The 22431-nt window shown below is 36.0% G+C and overlaps 1 protein-coding gene across 1 annotated transcript; it reads left to right on the top strand.

Moving 5' to 3' along the window:
- Positions 1–365: 365 nt before the first annotated feature.
- On the top strand, positions 366–21201 carry SPTLC1 (serine palmitoyltransferase, long chain base subunit 1; the record flags this gene model as incomplete). Its single annotated transcript, XM_009587701.1, has 12 exons — positions 366–459; positions 933–1005; positions 5825–5957; positions 7704–7833; positions 9686–9775; positions 10516–10623; positions 12046–12141; positions 12432–12528; positions 13829–13883; positions 19392–19509; positions 20383–20456; positions 20927–21201. Coding segments are annotated over 12 exons (1162 nt in total), but the record flags the coding sequence as incomplete, so codon positions are not given.
- Between the last annotated feature and the right edge of the window lie 1230 nt (positions 21202–22431).

The raw sequence follows: 22431 nt of genomic DNA, 5'->3' as shown, positions 1-22431 counted from the left end.
ATTCCTTCTTTCAAACAGATATCACTTTGCTTTTGAAGGAGAAGCTTTATTTATCTCTTCAGGAGTCATCTTTGTATGAATTAAGTTTTCAGCAAGGAATCATTAAACTAAATATCTCAGGAAGTTATTTACAGTTTCTTTATTAAACTACAGGAATACAGTTTTTGCTGAGTATGGTAGTATATTTGTGACTTGACACTGCACTTAAATATTGATTGGCAGCTGCAAAGGAAGAAGTGGAAAGAGGGAATCTTGAAAAAGCTGTGTGCCTCTTATTGTTGAAAAACAAAGCTCCTGTACTGTTTGACTGTTTATTAAAATGGCAACTGCTCATTTATAACAATAGGTCTTTAATTTGTTTTCAGTCCTCCCACCCATATAATCACTGTTAATGGCAAGGAGTGTATAAACTTTGCATCGTTTAACTTTCTTGGACTTTTGGATAATGAAAAGGTTAAGGTGAGTTCTTCCAGTTATTGTGTTTGTGTGATTACTCTTCTTTTACTTTGTATGTTATTTTGAAATTAAGAATGACTTCAGAAAGCACAAACTTTATCAAGGAAGTATACTTCTAAAGCAGCAAGGAAGATTATAAACCTTGTAATTTTGTGCTATTTAAGTTTGTCTTTTTACTAAAGTTTAATCTGGTGTACTTACTGCATACTAGCTGATTATCAAGTTACATTAGTATCTAATGTCCTTAATCATTAGAATACAACGAATGATGCTTAAACACTTGTCTAAAATAGTTTTGATGTGAAATTAATGCGTAGAATTCAGTACATTATTGTATTTTCTGTAAAGCAGGTCATGTTACATGATGCAAGAACTGGCCTGTGTACATTGGTATAAAATTGTCAACGTGAAGTGTATAGAAGAGTTAGAGAACTAGCGTAGAAGTAAATATTTCGTGTAATTCTCTTCTGTTAAAGAGTGCGGCCCAGGCATCCCTGAAGAAATACGGTGTTGGTACTTGTGGACCTAGAGGATTCTATGGTACTTTTGGTGAGTAACTTACTTTGATTTGCCTTTAAAGGTGTTCAGACTGGTTTGGTAAGTCAGCCAAAATAGTCCTATATATAAGCAGCAAATTATTTCTATCACTGTGAAGAACAGTTACCCTCTAACACACTTCTTGCTGTAATTGTTATGGATTGGTAGCGTTTATTGTTCGTAGGTTTGTTTCTTGTTCATTTTATGTATTTTCTTACTCTTTCTAATGCTGGTCTTGGAGGAGAGTTGCGAAGTTAAATATAATCTGTTTTAGTTCTGGGCGCCATAGTAGAAAGAGAAAATAAACATATTAGAATTTAATCATGCATGGTGAATTTAAGTATAAATTAATAGTAAGTTTCTAAGTAGACCACAAGAGGGCAGTCTGATTTCTATGGTAAAGGTTATTAGTTAAGTTTGTCTAATGCTGTAGTCAGAATGAAGTTTTCCTTTACTGATAACTTTAATGTTGTAATTAGATTTTACGATGCGAGCATGTGTTACTAAGGGTTTTTTCATTCTTTTAAAGAAGTAGTAAGTTGTTAAATATCAGCCGCTGGAAATAGTTCTTTGCAGGCATTGGTATTTTGAAATAGTGCGTGGAAATCAAAGAGTAATACATGAAAAGCTGCACAGTTGCAGGCTAAAACCATCGACTTACTGTCTTGTGAACTTTCCGGTCTCTTCCCAGAGGTGATGGAATTCACAGCATGTTTGTACTCAAATGATTTCATAGAGTTAGCTTCCTATAGCCTTGAATTCAAGACTAACTTGAACTTTTCTCAGTTAATCAAACTAGTTCTTTAAATGATCAACCAGGTGCTGTACCTATTTTGATTTGTTAGAAGTCTATATATCAGAATGAAGTTGAATCTTTGGTATCAATCTTATAGATTGTTTATTAGCCTAGAACCATAATTCATTTCTAAAGAAGGTGATGGTAGCCAATTGATTAGTAGAGAGCTTTTAGGAAGCTAGATTCCCTCACTGATCACAGCTCAGCAGTGACCTGTTGGAATTCAAACAGGCTTTTTTTTTTTTTTTTTTTTTTTTCCCCAAAAACACTGAAAAGGTCAAAGAAACTTGTGTACTAATGCCTCGTGCCTTTTGAGTCGAGGCTGATTTTAGTTTTGCAAATCTTTCACTTTGCTTCTTTCTAGTAATTATTTGAAACAGACTGGTTAAAAGTTTATGTTCTCTGGTAAGTGAGAGATTCTTTGGGTTGTTTCCTGCCCTCTTGGGAGGTCTAATCCTAAGATCCAAACTGTATAGCTGTTGCATTTGGTTTGGTTGCTGTTCATTGGCTTCTGAATTTTTTGGGTACATGCTCCATTTCACAAAGCAGGGGATATAGTCTGTGGTATTGCTGCATGACATCACTTGTGAAGAAATGATGTTACTCTTGCCTATTTGAGATATCTTTTACAGATAAAGTAACGGAGAATTGGTTTAAAATTTGAGGAAAACACCTGCTGTTCTTGTTGAATCCCAAGCTGTCTTCCCATTTTCCCTTGACTTTAAACATTTGAGTATTGCAGGATTATGAATCTCTGATAAGAAACACTTCTTACATCAGTAATGTTGAATGCCTCAAACTTTTCACACAATTTTTTGTGTGCTGTGACTTCCGTAAATGAGTCATGTTGTGTCCAGAACTACTTAGTTTCCTCTTACTTAACTATATAGGAGGCGGGGGGGAGGGGTTCACCCACTGTTCGTGACACGTGGTTGGTAAGCATTTGCATTGTGCATTGCCTGCTTTGTATATTCTGTTATTGTTGTTGTTCTCATTGTTATTATTACTGTTCTACCTTGTTTTTTTTTTTAATTATTAAACTGTTTTTATCTCAACCCGGGAGCTTTCCTATTTGTGCCCTCCCGATTCTCTCCCCCATCCCACCAGAGGGGGCGGGGGGATGAGCAGGCGGCTGCGTGGGGTTTATTTGCTGGCTGGGGTTAAACCATGACATTTGGAAATGTAGATATCATGTTATAATTTATTTTGAATGGAGACTTGATTCTTCATATCTCTGCCTGTTTGAAGGGATTTTGTAGATTTAGTGAGTCCTTATTAAGGCATTTTTGCTTTGTGCTGTATCCCTGAAAACTGCATCCATGCCTTTATCCTATGATAAGCTTGAAATACTAGTATATTCACACATAACTGAATCTTCATGGTTATTTTCTCCATAATGACAGCTGAGGACTGTATCACTCTTTTGGTGGTGGGTTTTTTTTTTTAAGGCTATTGTTGATTGCCTAGCAGCCACAATTTCAGTACTACTGTGAAGATCGGGACTGGCTACCCGATAAAATGTATAAAAGATGATGTGGGATTTGGTCTCAGTTCTTCTGCTTTTCACTTGCATGCGAGCATGTGCTAGGCATTAAACTGGCACTTCATAGCAGTTGTTGGCAATAATAGCTTTATTAAGGTGTAATAATTTTGTAGAAAGCTGTTCCAATCATATCTTCCTCTGTGCAAATGTACTCTAGGTAGCGTTTGCAGCTTTCACTTAAGCTAGATTAATCCAAGTGATGTAACCAGACTAAAGCAAATCATTGCAATAAAGAATGGGAGAATCAGATAGTATTCTGTTTTTGTCATGGTGGAATGGTAGTGGAGCCTTAATACTGTCTTAAGCTTTTCAACTTCACAATTATACAAAGCATTCATTCCCTTATGGAACGATGTATCAAATTCGTGTATGCTGTATGTCATTCTGAATTTAAATGTTCTCGCCCTTGGCAAAATTCAGGAGGGTTGTAGAATTTTTTTCTTTAACACAAATATGGTTATATTCATTAGCTCATTATTGCTGACAGTATTTCTTTTGCCCACTGTTTTTACCTAGCCCTTGCTCAGTGTAGTGGCTGAGTAAAGCTCAGAAGCGGGCAAGTTTTCATTTTTAACTGTGATCGTCGTATCATCTTTTCCAGTTCTTTAGTTAAAGGATGTAGGTGGTCTTTTACACTCAAACAAAACATTTTTCCCCATTACGTATCAATAGCTGGGCACTCAAAGTAGCAGTTCAGTCCTTGTTTCCCCTAATTTGTTCTATACTCGTCGGGCTTCAAGAAGGAACATTTTCAGCTCAGTATTGTTTATATTGCATGTTTTAAATGCCATGTGGCCAGCCTCTTTTTTTGGTGCTTGCTGCCAGAAAAAGATCTTTCTTGGGCTTTTTGTTCAATAATTGAATCAAAGTTTATCCATCCTGTTTTGAAGCCTGACTGGAGATTGTTTCATTGGTCCTGAAGTCCATGTAACAATAAAGAAAAAGATACAAATATTCTGAAAAAGGACTACTTAAAATCTCTATCAGAAAAGGTATATTAGATAACTCCAATAAGTATTCTTCCTTCCAAAGGCTTTGGAGAAGAAAGGCTGTTCTAGGTTTCTCCAAACTTTTAGTATATTTGATACAGCTGGATCAAAGTGATAGGTAGCAAAAGAAAACTTTCAAATAATAAGTGATTAAGCGTTTTGTTTCCATTTAAAAACAGTGGAAAAAAACAAATAAAAGAATTCCTTTCTATTCCATTTTTTGATGCTCAGGTAAACATTAGGAAAGGATTGTTGAAGATTTATAGTTTGCAGTCGATGGATAAAACTGCTCTTGACTGTGATTGGGAGGCTGTTGTTTGAAGACATACCTTTTGCTTTTATGTATAAATACGTGAATCAGGTGGATGTGCCCTTTTTGGGAAAGGTTATGCTAGATACTTGTTTAGTATGGCGAAGTTAAGATTTTTACAAAGCCCTTTCTTCCTACACCCTTGCTGTCGGTATGTGGCTAGAAATAGCAACATTGACATAACCGTGCCTCATAGGCTATTGAAGAATCTGTATTTTTCACTGATGTTGCCTCATTGATTTTAGTTTCAATGAACTTTCAATAATTGCAAAAAGGTAACATTTGGCCAATGGTGATCTTTCAAGTCACACAGTAACTACCTCTATTTGTCTTTTAATCTTGTATATTTCCAGTTGATAAAAGGCATAATTCTCTGACTAACACTTGCTAGCAGAAGCAGGTAGCGGCAAGAGAGTTACACAATTAAAATAAAAGTTTGTCTGATCAGGTTATTTTGCTTAGGCAGAATACTTAATGCTGTGGTCACCTTTCTGCAGCAACAATCGACTTACCCTGGTGGGTGGTATTACCCTTCTTAATCTTTTAATTTAGTGGTGTTTTGTTTCTAACATGGGTCACTTTCACTGAATTGGTTTGGGAAATGCTTGTGTGTGTAATTGTGTCAATTTATCTTAAGGGTGAGTAATCTCTGGCATGGAGATGGTGACCTTTTCAATTGGCTGAAGTGCGTGGAGGAGATGGTATGTGATTGCAGCCTGACAAGAGCAGTTTTCTGTTACAATGATAGCTGTGCTATATGCAATGGAAGCATCAGCTTGGAAGAACTGACAGTCTGCCAACAGGACCTCATTAATTGCTATAAATTACATAGATATTTGTTGTCTGACTGTAGTAACTGTGCTCCCTAGTCGCAGTCCAGGAACGCTGCATCATTTACTTGTGGTTTAATCACAAGTAGATTTTAATTACCATTGCATAAGAACATTAGAGAACCACATTACATAAATATTTTCAGATCTATCAAAGCTTCTGATTAATATTGGGTTACTTGTCAGTTTAAATAAGGCTGGAGTGGTTGCAGCTGGTTTTTGGGAAGTTATTTGTTGTAACACTGTTCCTACAAATAAACATTCTATTTGCTGCAATTAGATCATTGCTAAAAGCAATGCTAGTCTTTATGATATAAAAACAAGTAAACTATCTAACATTTTTTCAATTTTTCTCTCAAATAGATGTGCACTTAGAATTAGAAGAACGACTAGCAAAATTCATGAGGACAGAGGAAGCTATTATATACTCATATGGATTTGCAACAATTGCCAGTGCTATTCCTGCATATTCGAAAAGAGGGGACATTGTGTTTGTGTAAGTATTGTTTTCTACTTGGGAAATTCCAGATTAAAGAGTTTTCCTTTCAGTTCTTCTTTTTCATTATTGTTAATCATATTAAGTTAACCATTTAGAAAATAATGCTGGTTTTGATCAAGTATTTTGTTGTATAAAGCTCAATTATCTTTTCTTTGCAAAATACTCCAAATCAAATCAATTACTGCTTTTATCATGGAAGAGCAGACCTGGGCACTCAGCTGGGAAAAAAAAAACCAAACCAAATGTGTGCATGCAAGAACTAACAGAAGTCTAATACCTAGTTTTCTTCTTAAGAAACTGTACAGTCATATTTGCTTTTCTCCTGTTTACTGCTGGCTTTTCACCTTTCTTGCAGGACAGTTGTTCCCCTCATGCATATTTGCAACAGATTAGTTGGATAAATATTGGCACATATTAAAATAACACAAGAACAGCTATGCAGGGTCAAACTAAGGATTCAGCAAGCCCACTGTTTGGTCCCTGAGAGTAGCCAGGCATAATTTGTCTAGGGAAAGAGTAAAACAACAGGAAAAACAATGTAACAATACTCAAAACTTCCTGAGCCAAAGAGGAGGGTTTGGAGTTGGTAGCAGTTGATGGATTTTTCTTAAGCCTTCCTATTCTTTTAGTACCTTTGTAAACCTTTAATATCCACAATGCTTCTATGACATGTAATTTCACAGTTTAACTTGAACATTTTATGAAAAAATATGAAGAAATACCTGTTTTGAATATAACACCTACTAATTTCAGTTGATGCATTTGATTTTTAGACAGTGAACTGATGCATCTTCTCCATGGGGAGAGTGAGTGAGTGGCCATGTGGGGCTTACCTGCCTGCTGAGTTTAAGCCACAACACCCTGACACTTTTGTATTTGTCTGCCAAAATCTTTCTTCAGTACTCCCTTTTCTAAGGGTAAGGCTTGCAGCCTATTTGACTTCTTTTACATAAGTTCCTTCATAACTTTGATCATGTTTTTTGGTCATCTTTGAACATTTTCCGGATCAGCTTTTTTGAGATGAACGACCAGGATTGTGCACACTATTCAAGGTGCCAATGTATCCTGTATTTAGCTATATTGTACTGTTTCAGCTTCTTACTGACAAAAGATCTCACCATATTTTAAAGTAACTTGATTGAAATTACTGCACTTAGCATGTGCAGAAGGTTTGATTTAGTTGCCACTTTTAAAAGATTACTCGACTTAAGCAGCTGTGAAATTGCATACCCCATCATGCTCAGAGATTTGCTTTTCCAGCACTTAAAAATGGCGGATAGTTCTTTGAACGCTGATATAGTAATTCCCAAAGGATATTAAAAAGGAGGTTTTGAATACTTGGAGGACCACTATAAATGTTACAGGCACATCTTTGTGCCTTTTTTCTAAGACCCGGAGCAAATGGCATGAGAGGTTTCTGGGATGATTACCATGGTATTGTACCTGTTCCATGGAATGTTGTGCTCAAATAAACTGCTGTCACATACAAACAAAAGGATCAGTGTACACTTCAAGAAAAAATCTGTTAGCTTGCTTTTAGTGGCTATAGAGCATAGGAAAATTGAGAAGCTTTGGAAATGAGTTTTCAAAATGTAAATAAAATATATGATGCTTTAATAAATCTGGTTTTAACTACACCTAAGTACAGATACTTGCTCAAAAACAGGACAGTCCTAATAGCCAGCTTTCTTTGAATAATTGTTAAACTGAGTGCAAACTTAGAACGGCTCGCTTTATTTACAGAGATGAAGCTGCCTGCTTTGCTATTCAGAAGGGATTACAAGCATCTCGTAGTAACATCAAGTTATTTAAGCATAATGATATGGCTGACCTTGAACGACTGTTGAAAGAACAAGAGACTGAAGATCAAAAGGTACCAGTCCTTTGAAGAAATATTTGTACTCTTTTGTGCCACCACCCCCACATTTTTTTACTGGGTTGTGTAATTGAATGGATGCAATACTTAGAGGCAGTTATTTGGTTTTCCTAAATCTGTATTGAGCAGTTAATGTTGCTTATGTAATTAAGATAGATTTTTTTTTTTTTTTAAATTTATTTATTTATTTGCATTTGTCTGTGTAACCAGTGGAAGTGAGCTCACAGGCATTGGTAGTGGGGGAGTATCTTTATGGGCAGATGACTGAAGTGTGAGATTATTTTATTTTTTTAAAATAGTATTACAGAGCTTTTTTTTGGTCTTTTAGAAATTTGTATAACTGCATTTACCTAATAAATCATGCAAGTTAATTATCACTTCGAAAGCCACACCGTAAAATCAACATGGCTAGTCCTAACCGTTTAATTTATAGAACCAATATGATTCTTTTTTTTTTTTTTTTCCTTAGACTCTTCCCCTATCTTGCACTCAACTCTTAAGATGTTCTCTTTCTTGAAAAATTTGGGTCAGTTTGATGGCTTGCTTCTCATTCTGACAGTAATACAAAAGGGTATCCAAAAGCAGCTACTAAAATCAGGATCAGCAAGTACAGAAAACTTCATTAAACGAATCTTAAAAAGAATTAGCTGTGTCTCATCATTCACACAGTGCTGGAAAGTTACAGACAATTGGAAGAAAGCTGATTTTGTGCTAACCCATAGAAAAAGTAAAGTAGATAAACTGCATAATTATAAGCCAATCTGCTTAACATCAGTCTAAATCAGTAACGGATCTGATTAATAGCAAATTTATAGACAACATACTAGTTAACATACCTTAATGGAAAATACTTTTTGTCAGATAATCTTTATATGAGTTTTTAGATGTGGTTGACAGACTATTGATGCAATTTGTGTAACACATTTGGTTTGTTAGAGCAGAGTGCTTTGATTTAGCTACATGGTTAAAGTTTCTTAATGTAATTAACTGAATGTGAACATAAAGTTGGTGGCCAAGAGCTTAATATAGACCATGCATGTATAACTAAGACATACTGACTAGGGAGGGGTAGATCTTAACCACTAGAGTTGGTCCAACGTGTGGAATGGACTGTGCCTAGTTTTGGTGCCTACCACTCAGAAAAGTCAAATAGATTCTCTGAATCTTTTAACAAGAACTGAAAAAGGTAAGAAGCCTGACTTAATGTTCTTGATCAGAAGATATCAATAAGGTTTAAAGTAAATACCAGGGGAATGGCATTTTAAAACAACAAAACTCAAATCATACCATTGAATTTTAAACAGAAACCAGTGCAGGGTATTCTTATGGCCTATATTGTCCAGAGATCAGACAAGGAGATTGTAACTTGAATGTTATGAATACTTTTGGATTGTGTTTCATGAAGACACTACTTGTGAGAGGTTTGAGCTGCATTGAGAATCCTGGTGCACAAACCACTTGTTGAAAAGCCTTCTAAATGCTCAGACTAATGATGAATATAATAGAGACCAAGATTTGTAGTATTTGTTCTGTAGTTGTGTTGTTTGTATTTTTTTCATAAAGTTCAAATGGATTGATTATGATTTGTTGCAAAACAAGGCATCTTAAAACTTGTGTAAAGTTAAAAGCTTTAAAATTATTACAAAATAAATAAAAACTAGTCCAATGAGGCATTTCAACTTTCATTACAAATGATAAATACTGAATTTACACTAAAGTAAAAGCTTACTTGGAAAAGAGACATTATGTTCCTTCCCTTCCCATTACTGTCCTTCCCTATCAAAAAATCTTCAGAGCTTCGCTTGTTAGTAACAATTGATTCGAACTGAAACCTTATCTTTCTCTGAAGAATCCTCGCAAGGCCCGTGTAACTCGAAGGTTTATTGTAGTGGAAGGATTGTATATGAACACAGGAGATGTTTGCCCTCTTCCAGAATTGGTAAGTGGTTTCACTTTGCCTTTTAAACTCTGCATATGAAAACAAGTGACTAATGAAATAGTAGTATCATATAGTTAAGCCTACATAGAAAAGCTCTGCATGCATTTTTTTTGTTTACCTTCTTGCTTTCCCAAACTAGAGAAAGTTGATGAAATGGCGATCCCAAACCTTACCTTGTTTTGAAACTTCTGATCAGAATTAGGATTCTGAAGCTATATGTAACGAGACTTGCAAATGAATATTGGGTTATGGTCTTAGTTTTAACCTGTAAAATATACTGTATTTTCAGCTATACTGTATGATACTAAATTGTTAAACTAAGTTATATTTAAAAAAAAAAAGTAGTTTCAAAGTAACCCTCACACAGCTGTCATAAACAGTGACTCCAAGGAAAATATTTGCTATTCAGCATAAATTGGCTTTTTGTGCAGGCTATGTTCTAGTAGACAATGGAAGAAATGCTGTGAAAATGCATCATCTTGAAAGTACTTGATAGCCTATTTAAAAAAAAAAAAATTTTTTTGGTACATGAACATTTATGAAATTACTCTAGCCTTACATGGTGGAAGAATTTTGAAGGCTTTTAAAATGTCTTAATGACAGAACACAATTCTAGAGCTGACATTTTTGCAGTATTCAGGATACTGTACTTGTCTGTCTTTACCTTATCTCCCCCACCCATTTTGTTACCAAATTCTGATGGGCTTGACTTGTATTTTACATAATTTCCTCTGTTTTAGGTAAAATTGAAGTATAAATACAAAGTTAGAATATTTTTGGAGGAGAGCCTTTCCTTTGGAGTCCTTGGAGAACACGGAAGAGGAATTACTGAACACTTTGGAATAAATGTAAGTGCCTGTTTTGTGAGTTTTATTGTGAACAAGAGACTTGTACAGAAGCAAATTGCGCAATTCATTTCTTATACCTGTGGCATTAACAATGTTTAGTAGTGTATGATAGAAATTTAAACATACTTTTCTGATCAGTCTCAAAGCGTTCAGGTCTTGGCACTTTTCTTTCATGTGCTTACTTGAAATAATTCTACTTACCTTTAGTGAGAAAGATAACAAAAGAATTTTTACAGGGCATAATTTTAACCTTTTTTTGGACGCTTGGTCAGATGGCGATTGCAGTATTTTCCAGACGCATACACTTAAAAGTGTCATGCTTACACAGAAATATTTGGGGGCTTGGGGTAAGTCAGAAAAATCTTCTCAGTGTATAGCCAGCCTACTTTGCTCTATTGCCTTTTACACCAGTGGGGAAAAATAGGATAAAGCTTTTGATGGTCTTTTCAAAGATGTTGTCTTACTACTTTACCAGCAGATTAAGCCAAACTATTTTTCCAAGAGTCTACTTTTTGTGCTGTTTATTTAGCTGAGGAGTGCTTTGGGAATCCAGATCTGTATCCTTGTGGGTGGTTGTTACCACAGCTACCTGAGCTGGGGAAGGAAAAAGTGCTCTTTTGGTTGCCAGTGTCTTAGTGTGGAGCATCTCTCACTACATTCTGACAGTGTCTGAGTTCAGTTTGGAAGTGAAATATCAAATTCTGAGAATTAATTCTCTCTTCCCCTATCTCCTATTGTTTTCACTTTAAGTGTCTTAATACCAAATGTAGAAGAGGGGAAATGAATGTTAAACAGCTTTAGAAAAGGAAAAAAACAGTGCTACTGTGATGCTTGCCAAGTACTGCCATCTGGTTGATTGGCTTCTATGTTAAATTCATTTACAAACATAATCTTTCAGTTTTGTCTGTGCAGAATGGGAATTTGTAGCAGTGGTCATCAGTGTGCATTACGAAGCCTGACAAAAAAATGAGTTTGCAACTAACAAGTGAAATAAGACAATTGTGTCTCTAAGGTTCAAACTCTGATCTAACTAGGCTTACGCTCAATTTTAATCACATTCTAACTCCTGGTAATTGCAGTGGGACTACTTACATTCTTAAAGGACACTGTCACACTGAGTGCTTTAAGGAATTGTCACCCGTATCTATATAATTTGTTTTTTCTGTTTGTGTTCTTCACATTGCAATGCCTGGAAAAGAATAAATTATCTACAGATCTATAAAGCTCAATTTCTAAAGTCCTTTTGCATTGCTTAAAATTGTTATTTCAATTGTAGCTTCATTTTAATATGTGATAGTTTGGCGGATCTTCTCCAGTATTCACAATAATATGGAACAACATACATTTTTAATAGATTTATCGTATAAATAGTCTTGATGTAATCAAAAGCATCTCTTAATAACTTGTTAATTTAACTGGCAGATTGATGATATAGATCTTATTAGTGCAAATATGGAAAATTCACTGGCTTCTATTGGAGGATTTTGCTGTGGAAGATCTTTTATTATTGACCATCAGGTAAGCCAGGTCTCATTTTTATACGGTGCGGCAGGATTAGTTACTTAGAAATGAGAGTTAGTTACTAATATCAATTTGCAAGGAGTGTTATGATATAAATTATTATGCAACATTTGACTCCATACAGAAACTAACTGGTTCTATGAAATATTGTGGGTGAATTGAAGACCTACTTTTAAATCCTTCCATGAACCTGTAAGTGTGGAGGAGAGGTTGTTTAAATGTATGTGAATTAACTTTTAAAACGTTGTGTATACTGCTATAAACAAAAAAGTGATTTTCCCCCACAGCGATTGTCTGGTCAAGGCTACTGCTTTTCTGCATCCCTACCTCCTTTGTTAGCTGCTGCTGCTATTGAGGCTCTGAATATTATGGAAGATAATCCAGGTACTTAATTCAGGAAAATCTTATTCTTCAGTCTTTCTTCACCCAAAACTAATAACTCATACTTCTCCCTACTTTGATTCCTCACGCTTTTACTCTTGTTAAGTCCTCTCTCTTTTTCAGCTAATTAATTTTATATGCATAATTTTTTCTTCATATAATTCCCCATCCTACTTTTCTTCTTCAATGTTTCCTCCCCTTTTCTTCTTCCAGCTGAAAATGAGAGAGTTAGTTGAGGCTGGGAGGGACAGAGATGATTATCACTAAGCAAATAAGAAATTACTATTCTACTTTATAGACTAGTGATATGCTTCGTCCTTGAAAATGAATTCCTTCGAGACAAATGGAGGAAGGGAAGGTTAAAGAGAAACAAATGGGAATGTATTTCCTCAGGACTGAACAACCCTTTCCTTTCCACTTGCACTACATAATTTTTTTTTCTTCCCCAAATAAGCATCCAGGCAAGAATCTCAGGAATGATCATGGTGCAAACACCTGCAATTTTGGCAGGACCAAGTACAGGACTTTTGGGTGAAGTTGGCAGGCAGGAGTTTCTGCTCTAGGAGTCCGAGGATTGCCCTTGTTGCTAGAGCCTAAGAAAGACTTTTTTGTGGGGGGTGGAGGCGGTGGGAGGCATATGAGAAGGACAAAATTGGCCAAATCTGTGTGTATTTGTTTTTAACCTTCATTTGCATCAACAGATTGGAGGACATCTGCAGAGAGATGCAGTATTTAATTTGTCACAAATAAATAAAAACTACTGGGTACCCACGCCTAGTCCTCAGAAGTTAAACAAAAGCAAGAAAAAATTAAGAATAAGTTTATAGGACTGTTAGCTGTAGTGGAGGGTCAACCTCTACCAAGGAAAAGAACCAAGGTTTGCAGATCCAGGAGTCAAAGTTTCCTGTTTAAGAATCTGCAGTGAGTTGGTGAAAGGATCAAGGAGCAGAGTCTGCATGGCTGTAGATATTTTATAGATATAACTAAGTTGGACCTTCCGTTTCAATCCCATTACCAAGTGTTTGTGTCATCCTTTCCGTATAATCATGAACCAATGCAGCTGGAGTAATGAGATAAAGGGAGGTAAGCATTTGTCAGATCTTAAAAGCCTGTCATTTCCTGGCAGAAATGGGAATCAGGAACATCATGAAGAGTAGTGAAGAGACTTACTACTTCAAATAGATATGTATATCTTGGTTTTCCTTCCAAATGCTTTTTTTGAAATCTTAGACTTACAGGAATGTAAAGTAGAAACAGGATATCTAAGACTTTTCCTTTTTCTTTTTTTTTTTTTTGTGTGTAGACATTTTTCAGACTCTCCGGGCTAAATGCGAACGAATTCACAAAGCTTTACAGGGGTAAGTGTGTTTTTGGGGGGTTTTTTGGCTGTTGTTGATTTGACCATGCCTTTATAATGCCAACTTTAAAGAACTCTCCTTGCCCAAATCTATTTCTGATTTTAGAGATGCCACTAAATGATGTACGTATTAAAGGAAGAAAGTAATCTTTTTCTAACTGTCTCTGTTATGCTACTAAAAAGAGTCCACGTTTTTAGAATCTCTTTAAAGGTATTGAAATGAGATTATACCTTAATGCTAGTGAGGTTGTTTGCAAGCTCTTACACATTTAAGTCTTCAGGAGAGTATGATAGCTTTCAATGGTACAAAGTGCTGATAGGCATGTTGAAAAAAATGTCTAAGTAAAAGCACTTGGGGTGTAGCTTAGCAGATACTCTTTCAGACAACTCCATGCACCTTGCAATCACCTTTAGTACAATATTGTTCTTACATATGAGACTTGAATGTTAAATAGTAATAGAAGTATTCATTATTCTGGAGACACACAGAGAATTGCTAGAATTTAACTGAAAAATAAGGGTTCTGTTTCAAGTTTCCTAACACTATCCTGTTTTAAAAGACGGCTATACTGAGTAATTGCTTTTTTCCCTGACAGGTTTTGATACTAAAAAATACAGAAATTACTGTGACTATTCAATGACTGTTTAATGTGCAGAATAGGTATGCTGGCTCGTTTTACAATTCATGTTTTTCAACAGTATTCTGTTACATATGACAGAAATGAATAACATTTAAACACACACAAAATCTATGATGCATGATTGATTACACTAGCTGATTTTTTATAGTACTAGTCACTTAGTTATTCAGTGTGAGTTGCTTCTTATTTCAAATAAGTGGTTTCCTGCTTAGCTGATGTTCTATGTTAGAACTTCAGCTACATTCAACTTCTTTGGAATAATCCTATTATCAAGTAATCCTTGTCTGCTTTGGCTGCGTTCTGTTTCAGCACGGGTTTAAAATGCATAGGTTTTCAGGTCAAAGACACACAGATGCTTCTATGCTTGAAATTAAAATTTTAGAGTAACTTGAAAACTGTTAGCGTCTCTGCTAGTAATAGAATGTTATGATTGAGCTAAAAGGAGAGTAATTGTAATACTCTTCTCTACCTGTCATTTTTAGGTGATAATTATAAATACATTTAAAATACAGGTAAAAAAGTGTAAGGAAAAATTATCAATCTTTTACTTGTTAATATTCACTGCAAAACAGAAGCAAATAAGCCATGGCTGGTACTTTTCTATCCTGTGACTGATTCTACTTCTTCACTTAAATTCAGTGATTAGTATAGTCACAAATAAACAAGTAGGCAAAATGCCTGAGTGTCTGTAATAGGATTTTTGTATTTTTGCCGTATGGAAAACAGTGTGGTAACATAGAGGTCCAAAAAAATTGCAAAGGAAATAGTTCCTCAAGGTCATACTGGGAAAGAACTTGAAAGACTTAACAACACCATGGAATTGGGCAGCCCTGTAGCAGGAAAACTATCCTAACAATTGCATAAAGCAATATCAGAGAGAAGATTTGAATTGGTATTTGCAGGGTCCAATGTGTTTTTCTTTTTTTTAATCAAGAACCACACTAGAAAAAGTGTGTGATGGTTCAAAGAGGAGGCAAAGTTTTCAGAACAAGCTTCTTTTAATGCTGTGGTGTTAAATGCACTCATCTTCCCTGCCTAACCATGGCTGCTGCTTGTCTCCAATTCTTTACGGTGGTCTCACTATGATAGAGTGGAACTAACTGTTGGTTTAAAAGGAAGCGTAAAATGGTGGTAGAACGGTACACAAAGGAAGTGGGAAAGAATACACAGCTTTTCTCCTTTCTCATAGTAGAACAAATACAGTGAGAGGAACAAATTAAAAGTAAAGGAGATCTTTCTTTTAGCCAAAGTGTAACTAACCCATGAAATTTAGCACTTGATACATAAGGACCAGCGTGTGATTAGTGTTCCAAAAAAAATGTTGGTCTTTATGTGGATTATGGTGGGGGAAGAAACCATAGTGTTGTAAGCTAGAGGAATGATGTTTATTCCTGTTCCTGGTACAAGCCAAGTGCTGGTTTGTGGAAGAAATGGAAGAATTCTTCTGAATCCTGTATAGAACTACTTTCTTACTGTCTATGGTAGTTCATAAAGCATAAGAAAATGCAGTAAGAGATGGGATGATTAACACAAATCAGGAATATTCTTAACTTTCTTAACAATCTTAGATAAAGTAGATTTCTGTCTTGTATTGAAAAATAGCTAGTATCTTAGTAAATAGAAACACAGAAGCTCTGTTGCAGGGAGACAGGATGGACGGGACAGAATTCTGTGGTTTTTCAAAAAGCGTGACAGTAGTAGGTAATATCCCTTAAATAGTTCATTACTTATTGCATATCTGTCGTGGTTTAACCCCATGCAGCCGCTCACTCACCCCACGCCTCCGGTGGGATGGGGGAGAGAATCGGGAGGGCACAAGGAGGAAAACTCCCGGGTTGAGATAAAAACAGTTTCATAATTGAAATAAAACAAAATAGAACAGTAATAGTAACAGTGAGAACAACAACAACAACCGAATATACAAAGCAGGCGATGCACAATGCAACTGCTCACCGACCACCAACCGCGCGTCACGAATGGGGGGGCGAGCCCCCTCACACACCTGGTTTTTATACTGAGCATGATGTCACATGGTGTAGAATACCCCATTGGCCAGCTGGGTCCACCACCCCAGCTGTGCTCCCCCCGCCCCGTGTGAGCATCACCCAGCAACAGCCGAAGCATCAATGGGCCATCAACGCTCCTTTCATACCAAACCCAAAACACAGCACACCCCCCAAGCTACTGGGAAGAGAGTTAACTCTGTCCCAGCCAGAACCAGGACAATATCCTACACCTGGCTGAGAATTTTCCAGTAAAGCAAGTTTTCATTGGGGAAAGGCAGAGTTTTCCCTTCCAGAGAAACGACGTTTTTTCAATGAGACCTCATTCTAGTTTTCTGTTAGCAAAACTGATGGAAATGTTTATGGTGTTCAGGGCAGCCCAGTAGGGTTCCCTACTGCCGAGAACCTGGTCCTGCCACTCAGTTCTGCGGCCTTGTAGCTGGGGTGCAGAGGGCTGTGAGGAGGGAGCCCCCCAAGGCTAAATCCATACTGGTACATTAATGTCAGGAAGCATTCGTGGGCACTGGATCTCAATTGTCTACTCTGTCAAATTGTTGGAGTGATCTGTGGCATGGGTTTGGTCCAGGCCAAGCAGCGCTCTTTGAAAGGACTCCTGGATACGGTTCAAGAGTTGGTGTGAGTCAGGAGCTGTTCCCAATAGTCAGTCTGGATGTGGCCACCCTGACGTGGAGACTCAGATTTTAAAAGTATGGATGTGAGTTGTTCCATACCCATTCACCACAGGGCCAGAAAAAAGTCCAAGGCATATTTAATTTACTAATACAGAACTAATGTTAAAAGGAGCATTGGACTTCAGGAGGCTAGTTTTGTCCCTTTGTTACTTCAAAATCAGATCTTTCAGACTTCTCTCTTTTTTGTGTGGAAATTGTACATTTTTGTTTGAAAGTGAAACTTTCCCAGCATTTCTTAGGAAAGTGAACTCTGATTTCAGGAAAATTACAGTGTGCATACATTGGATTCTCAAATACTTGTTGAATCTTAATTTGGCAGAGGCTCAGAAAAACATAGCTAAAACTTTATATGAAAGTTAAAGTCTTGCCATCGGAAGACCTTATGTTAAACTCCTGGGTTTCTTCAAATAGTTGGGTAAGATGAATTACGTAGTTCAGTTTACTACAGCTGTGACTCTCAGAAAAAGTTTTAAGGTTAAAATTAATTTTAAAACTTGTAAGCAGCCGCTATGAGTGAGTGTGTAGCAAATACACAGCATGTTGTTTAAGCAAAGACTCAGTTTGAATGGAAGTGATACAAAGTTGCTTACTACTCATCTTTTCTCATTTACTCTTTGGAGGGGGACAGTTTATGATTATATCAATTAAAGAATTATGTCTATTTAATAACTAGAAGCTAATACTGAGTCTCTCTAAACAAAACCTGATTGTTTTAGTAGCTTGTCTTAAACGCTGTTCTCCAGCAAATAGATTTAAAATACAGTGAAACTTCTACTCTCATCTCCCTACTTGTAGAATGCTACTTCGTAGAAGTCAGGTTACTCCTAGGGAACATAATTACGAAGAGATATGTTATATGGCTATACTGTATATTGTCTTTCTCCCTTGTAGCTGGACCTTGCACTGCTTTACCTTGTCCTTTATGTTACCAAATGTATCCCCAGTCCCTAGATATGCGTGCAGTAGTGAGACAAATGCAGTGTGTGTGCTTGCGTATTAAAGAAATTGCCTGTGTTTGGTTAGTTTGCAAGTACAGGTGAATGACACCAGAATGTTTGCAGTTTTGTGGCTGAAGCAGAATATCAGTTTGATTTATCTTTCTGGAATGGACTGTGAATTGAAATAGCATTGTAGAAATAATGCAAGATGCTTTCCATGCTACGGTATAATTTTATTTTTTCAAGGTTATAATTGATTCAGTGTGTTTGTAGTGCCAGTTCTCTCTCCTATAGGCTCCAGTTCTGGTGTTTATGGATTTAACATCTCTTCTGCTCTGACTGGGTCTTGAACTTTATAAAAATAGAAAACTTCTTTGAAAATGAGGGTATAAACTTACAATGTCTGTGAGGCAAGCTCATCAAAGTCAGGAAATCAAAATTACGGCTGAGGGACATGCGTTTACGGGACCTGTTAATTTTGGAGACCAGCGGCCTTGCCTGGGTATTGGATACTGTTTTTTGGAGGGCAATAACTCAGTCCTCAATATGATGATATGATGTGTCAGGACAATGACAATCAAACATCAATAATTTTTTGACAATCAAATGTCAATCATTCAATCAAATTCTAGGAACCCGATTAACAACTGTCCCTATGTACAGATGTGGGAGGAATTCTAGTAATATAACTAGTTTTAGAGGAGCTTCTGACTAAGTGACAGATGATGTTGTAAAGATTTTCTACAGGAAATAATTTAAAATCAGAAGTCTTGCCAAAAAAATAAACCTTGTTTCTTCATATCACATACGTGGGTAAAAAGATTTATTATTATTTATTTTCTTAATATAGACTCCAAAGACTTGACTTAGCTAGCTGTGTTTTTATCAGCAACATACAGACCTAATGCTAACGTTTCTCCTGCATCTTCATAAGGATCCTTTCAAAATTTCTGAATCGTTAATCCTTTTTACAAAAGGAGGAGTCACTATTGTTACACAAACTTGCCGAAACTACATTTATTAAACTCCTTAAGAAAGACATTCACTTGATAAGTTTTGTTATCTTTACCTGTTGCAAGCTGAAATGCACTTATGTTTTGTCTGTATTAGTATTAGTAAAGTGAAATGTCCCTCTCTTCTCACTCTCCATCTAGAAAGGGGAAACATTTACTATCTAGGACTTTAACACGTATGTTCAAGTAGGATGTGCATTAAAGGCTTTTTATTTGTTTTAGGATTTCTGGCTTAAAAGTAGTGGGAGAATCTTTTTCTCCAGCGTTGCACCTACAGTTGGAAGAGAGCTGTGGATCTCGAGAAGATGATGTGAAGTTACTCAAAAGAGTTGTGGATTATGTAAGTGTCCCCATAGCAATTAATATATCACTGACTTTGAATGTGAATAATGGATGAAGTGCATATGGGTAGGGAGGCTTGTTGGGTAACTTGTTGGAATGCTGCAAAAAACTCAGTTTCTTTGCTGACTGTAGGGCTATATTAAAGACCATCTTCTAACCATTTCTTGCTGCAGATGTTTAGGTCTGTAGCACTGGATAAAAATATGTATTAGACCTTTTACTTCAGAAAACAATTATTTCCTATTATGTACTTCAAAATTCAAGTTCAATTTGCATATAAAACTGTTGCTTAGAAAACTTTTATGATGTTCATAAGAATAAAGGCTATCAATTGAAAAGAGTGCTGGTGGTGTATTTTAACCATTGGAGGTCTAGCTTTCTGTAATTTTGCTTGTTTGAGTCCATGAACTTGCTTTTTTGTGTGAAGAGTCTCATGTTTTGTATGTAGTATTTTTTCCATCTTCAATATACATTGGTTCTCTTTCTCCTGCATGAAGGAGATGAAGGTTGATGAGGAAGTTTTATATTTCAGGTGGCAGGTAAACGAGACTACACAACAAAAAGAAACTCTGAAGTTTATTTCCTTGAAAATATGCTTAAATATGATTTAGTAGCCTTCTTAATACAGCGTTTTTATCTGATTACTTGGAGATGAAAGCTAAAGAAGCTACACCCTAACCTGTTTTATGTGTTTATGCTGTATTAAAATTAGAGATAATTTTGCACAACCTTCAAAACCTCCATTTGGGAAAGAACTTATAGTTGTCCTGACACCAAAGTCATAGAAGTTAGTTATATGTATTTGGTGATCAAAATGATATGCCATCAGAAGTTCCCAGATTGACGACTGCGGTATTTTCTTTATTTGTAGTGCATGAATAGTGGTATTGCATTAACTCAGGCCCGCTATCTGGAGAAAGAAGAAAAATGTCTTCCTCCACCCAGGTTAGTAGAAAGTCAATACATTATTTCATTTTATTGGATATGACTCTCTATCTCTTTTCATACAATGATGGGGTTTTGTTCAGTAGACTGGATTGAATAGTTCCCCTGTAAGAAAAGGGAAAGGCTCCATTTTGAGGTATAGTGACTGTTACAGGATGCTAATACCCTAAAATAATTGTATCAAAACTACCTGAATCTCAGTAATCAGCATGTTGCCTGTTTCCAGGCACATTTCCGTGATCTGCACATCTCCCGGTAAAAAAGAAAACAATCAAATTTCTGTGGTGTATATGGGTGGGGTGGAAAGTAGTCTGACCATTTCTGTTTAGTCGTATGTCTTGTTTCTGATTGAATTTGAATTCATAATAATTTCCCTAGAGATAGTGATCTTAGTGTGCTAAAATTAGTACAAGAAAAGTCTAAAGCTGAAAGGCTTCAAGTTTACTGTTTTTCTGGTTTTCTTTTTCTAGCATTCGAGTAGTGATAACAGTGGAACAAACAGAACAAGAACTGGACAAAACTGCATCACTTCTTAAGGAAGCTGCACAGTCTGTGTTGAATTAGACTGCTGTTTGGATTCCTCTTTCCCCAAATTATCAGGATAAGTTTTTTACACTGTATAGTGACTTCACTTCAGATATGCAAGTTCTTCCACTGATGGCATTGAAACCTGACTGAGTAACAAGATTGTTCCAGAATGGTACAAATGCAGTGAGGGGAAGAATACTGAATTTTGGAACTGGTGAATGACACAGTGTGCTTGCAATTCAAACGCTACCATTTACTAGCACTCCTTAAAATGGGATATCACTGTTGCATACAGGAGTCTTTCATAAGTTGCATCTTAAAAATTTTCAAATTTATTTCTCCAAACCCTTAAACATTTTCGAAAATGTATATGAACATTCAGTTTTCCCCAAAAACATTTAAAATGTATCATTTTCTCTGCATATTCTCAGAATGTAGGAACTTCAAATAAATTTCAAGGAATTATTCCACCACCCCCCCAATGAAGATAGGCTGTTCCTAATACTGCCAAAAGGGAGAAAATAACACATTAAGAGATAATTTTGTGCTGTGTTATGTCATTTATTATTGAGTTATAGGAGGAACTTCAATTCTTTTTTGTTATATCTTTAACCATTTTTGGAAGCCAGTTTTTAAGAATGCCTGGCAAGAGAATTCCATTATCTAAATGGTAAATTCATGTTAAATACTATCTGCTTCCTGCACTTCATATGTAATTATATGCATGTTTGGTATAATGGGTGAGGTTTTTCATATTATTAACTTTAAAACATCTAAACTGAAACCTCTGAATTGTGAAACTGGTGTAATTCCATTATAGTATGTTCAGTCAGGAAGGCTTTGCACCAGTCTTGAAGAGGAGTCATAAGCAACATGAAGAAGGAACCAAGGTTTTGAAACAGCAACTAAATACTAGCTTATTCAAACTACTTTGAAGCACTAAAATGTGTGTGCGAAGTTGTATCTCTAAACAGGTATACCTTAGAGGGGAAGACTCACAGATAGCTAATAAGAGTTTAGATGGTACAAACACTACTGAAATACAACTCAATACATGCACATAAAATCCCCACATAATTGGATAGTAATATTTGGAGGTTATGCTGTCAGGATTTTCAGTGAGCATGGATGGACACATTACACCAATCAGAGGAAACTGGTAAGGAAGGATTACAGTAAGCTGTACCTTTTTATAAAATAGAAACTATAGCTATATACTGCTTTAAGAATGCCCGTTTAAAAGTTTTATATTCTGCCTGATCTATATTCTGGGTTGTTTTGTATTTACGTGCCTTTTTGGTTGCTGCTACAAGGACTACAGGACTATTTTTGAGAAACATCATTGTTTAAATAAAAAGTTAATCATGTTTGATCCAGATTTTTACTTATGATGTAATTAGATTTTGTAGCATGATCAACCATATTTTGTAGAATATTCTGCATCAGA

This window comes from Fulmarus glacialis, unplaced genomic scaffold (genome assembly GCF_000690835.1).
Source record: "Fulmarus glacialis isolate BGI_N327 unplaced genomic scaffold, ASM69083v1 scaffold43291, whole genome shotgun sequence".
In the NCBI taxonomy this organism is placed as follows: domain Eukaryota; kingdom Metazoa; phylum Chordata; class Aves; order Procellariiformes; family Procellariidae; genus Fulmarus; species Fulmarus glacialis.
This window is presented reverse-complemented; position numbering and strand designations above follow the sequence as displayed.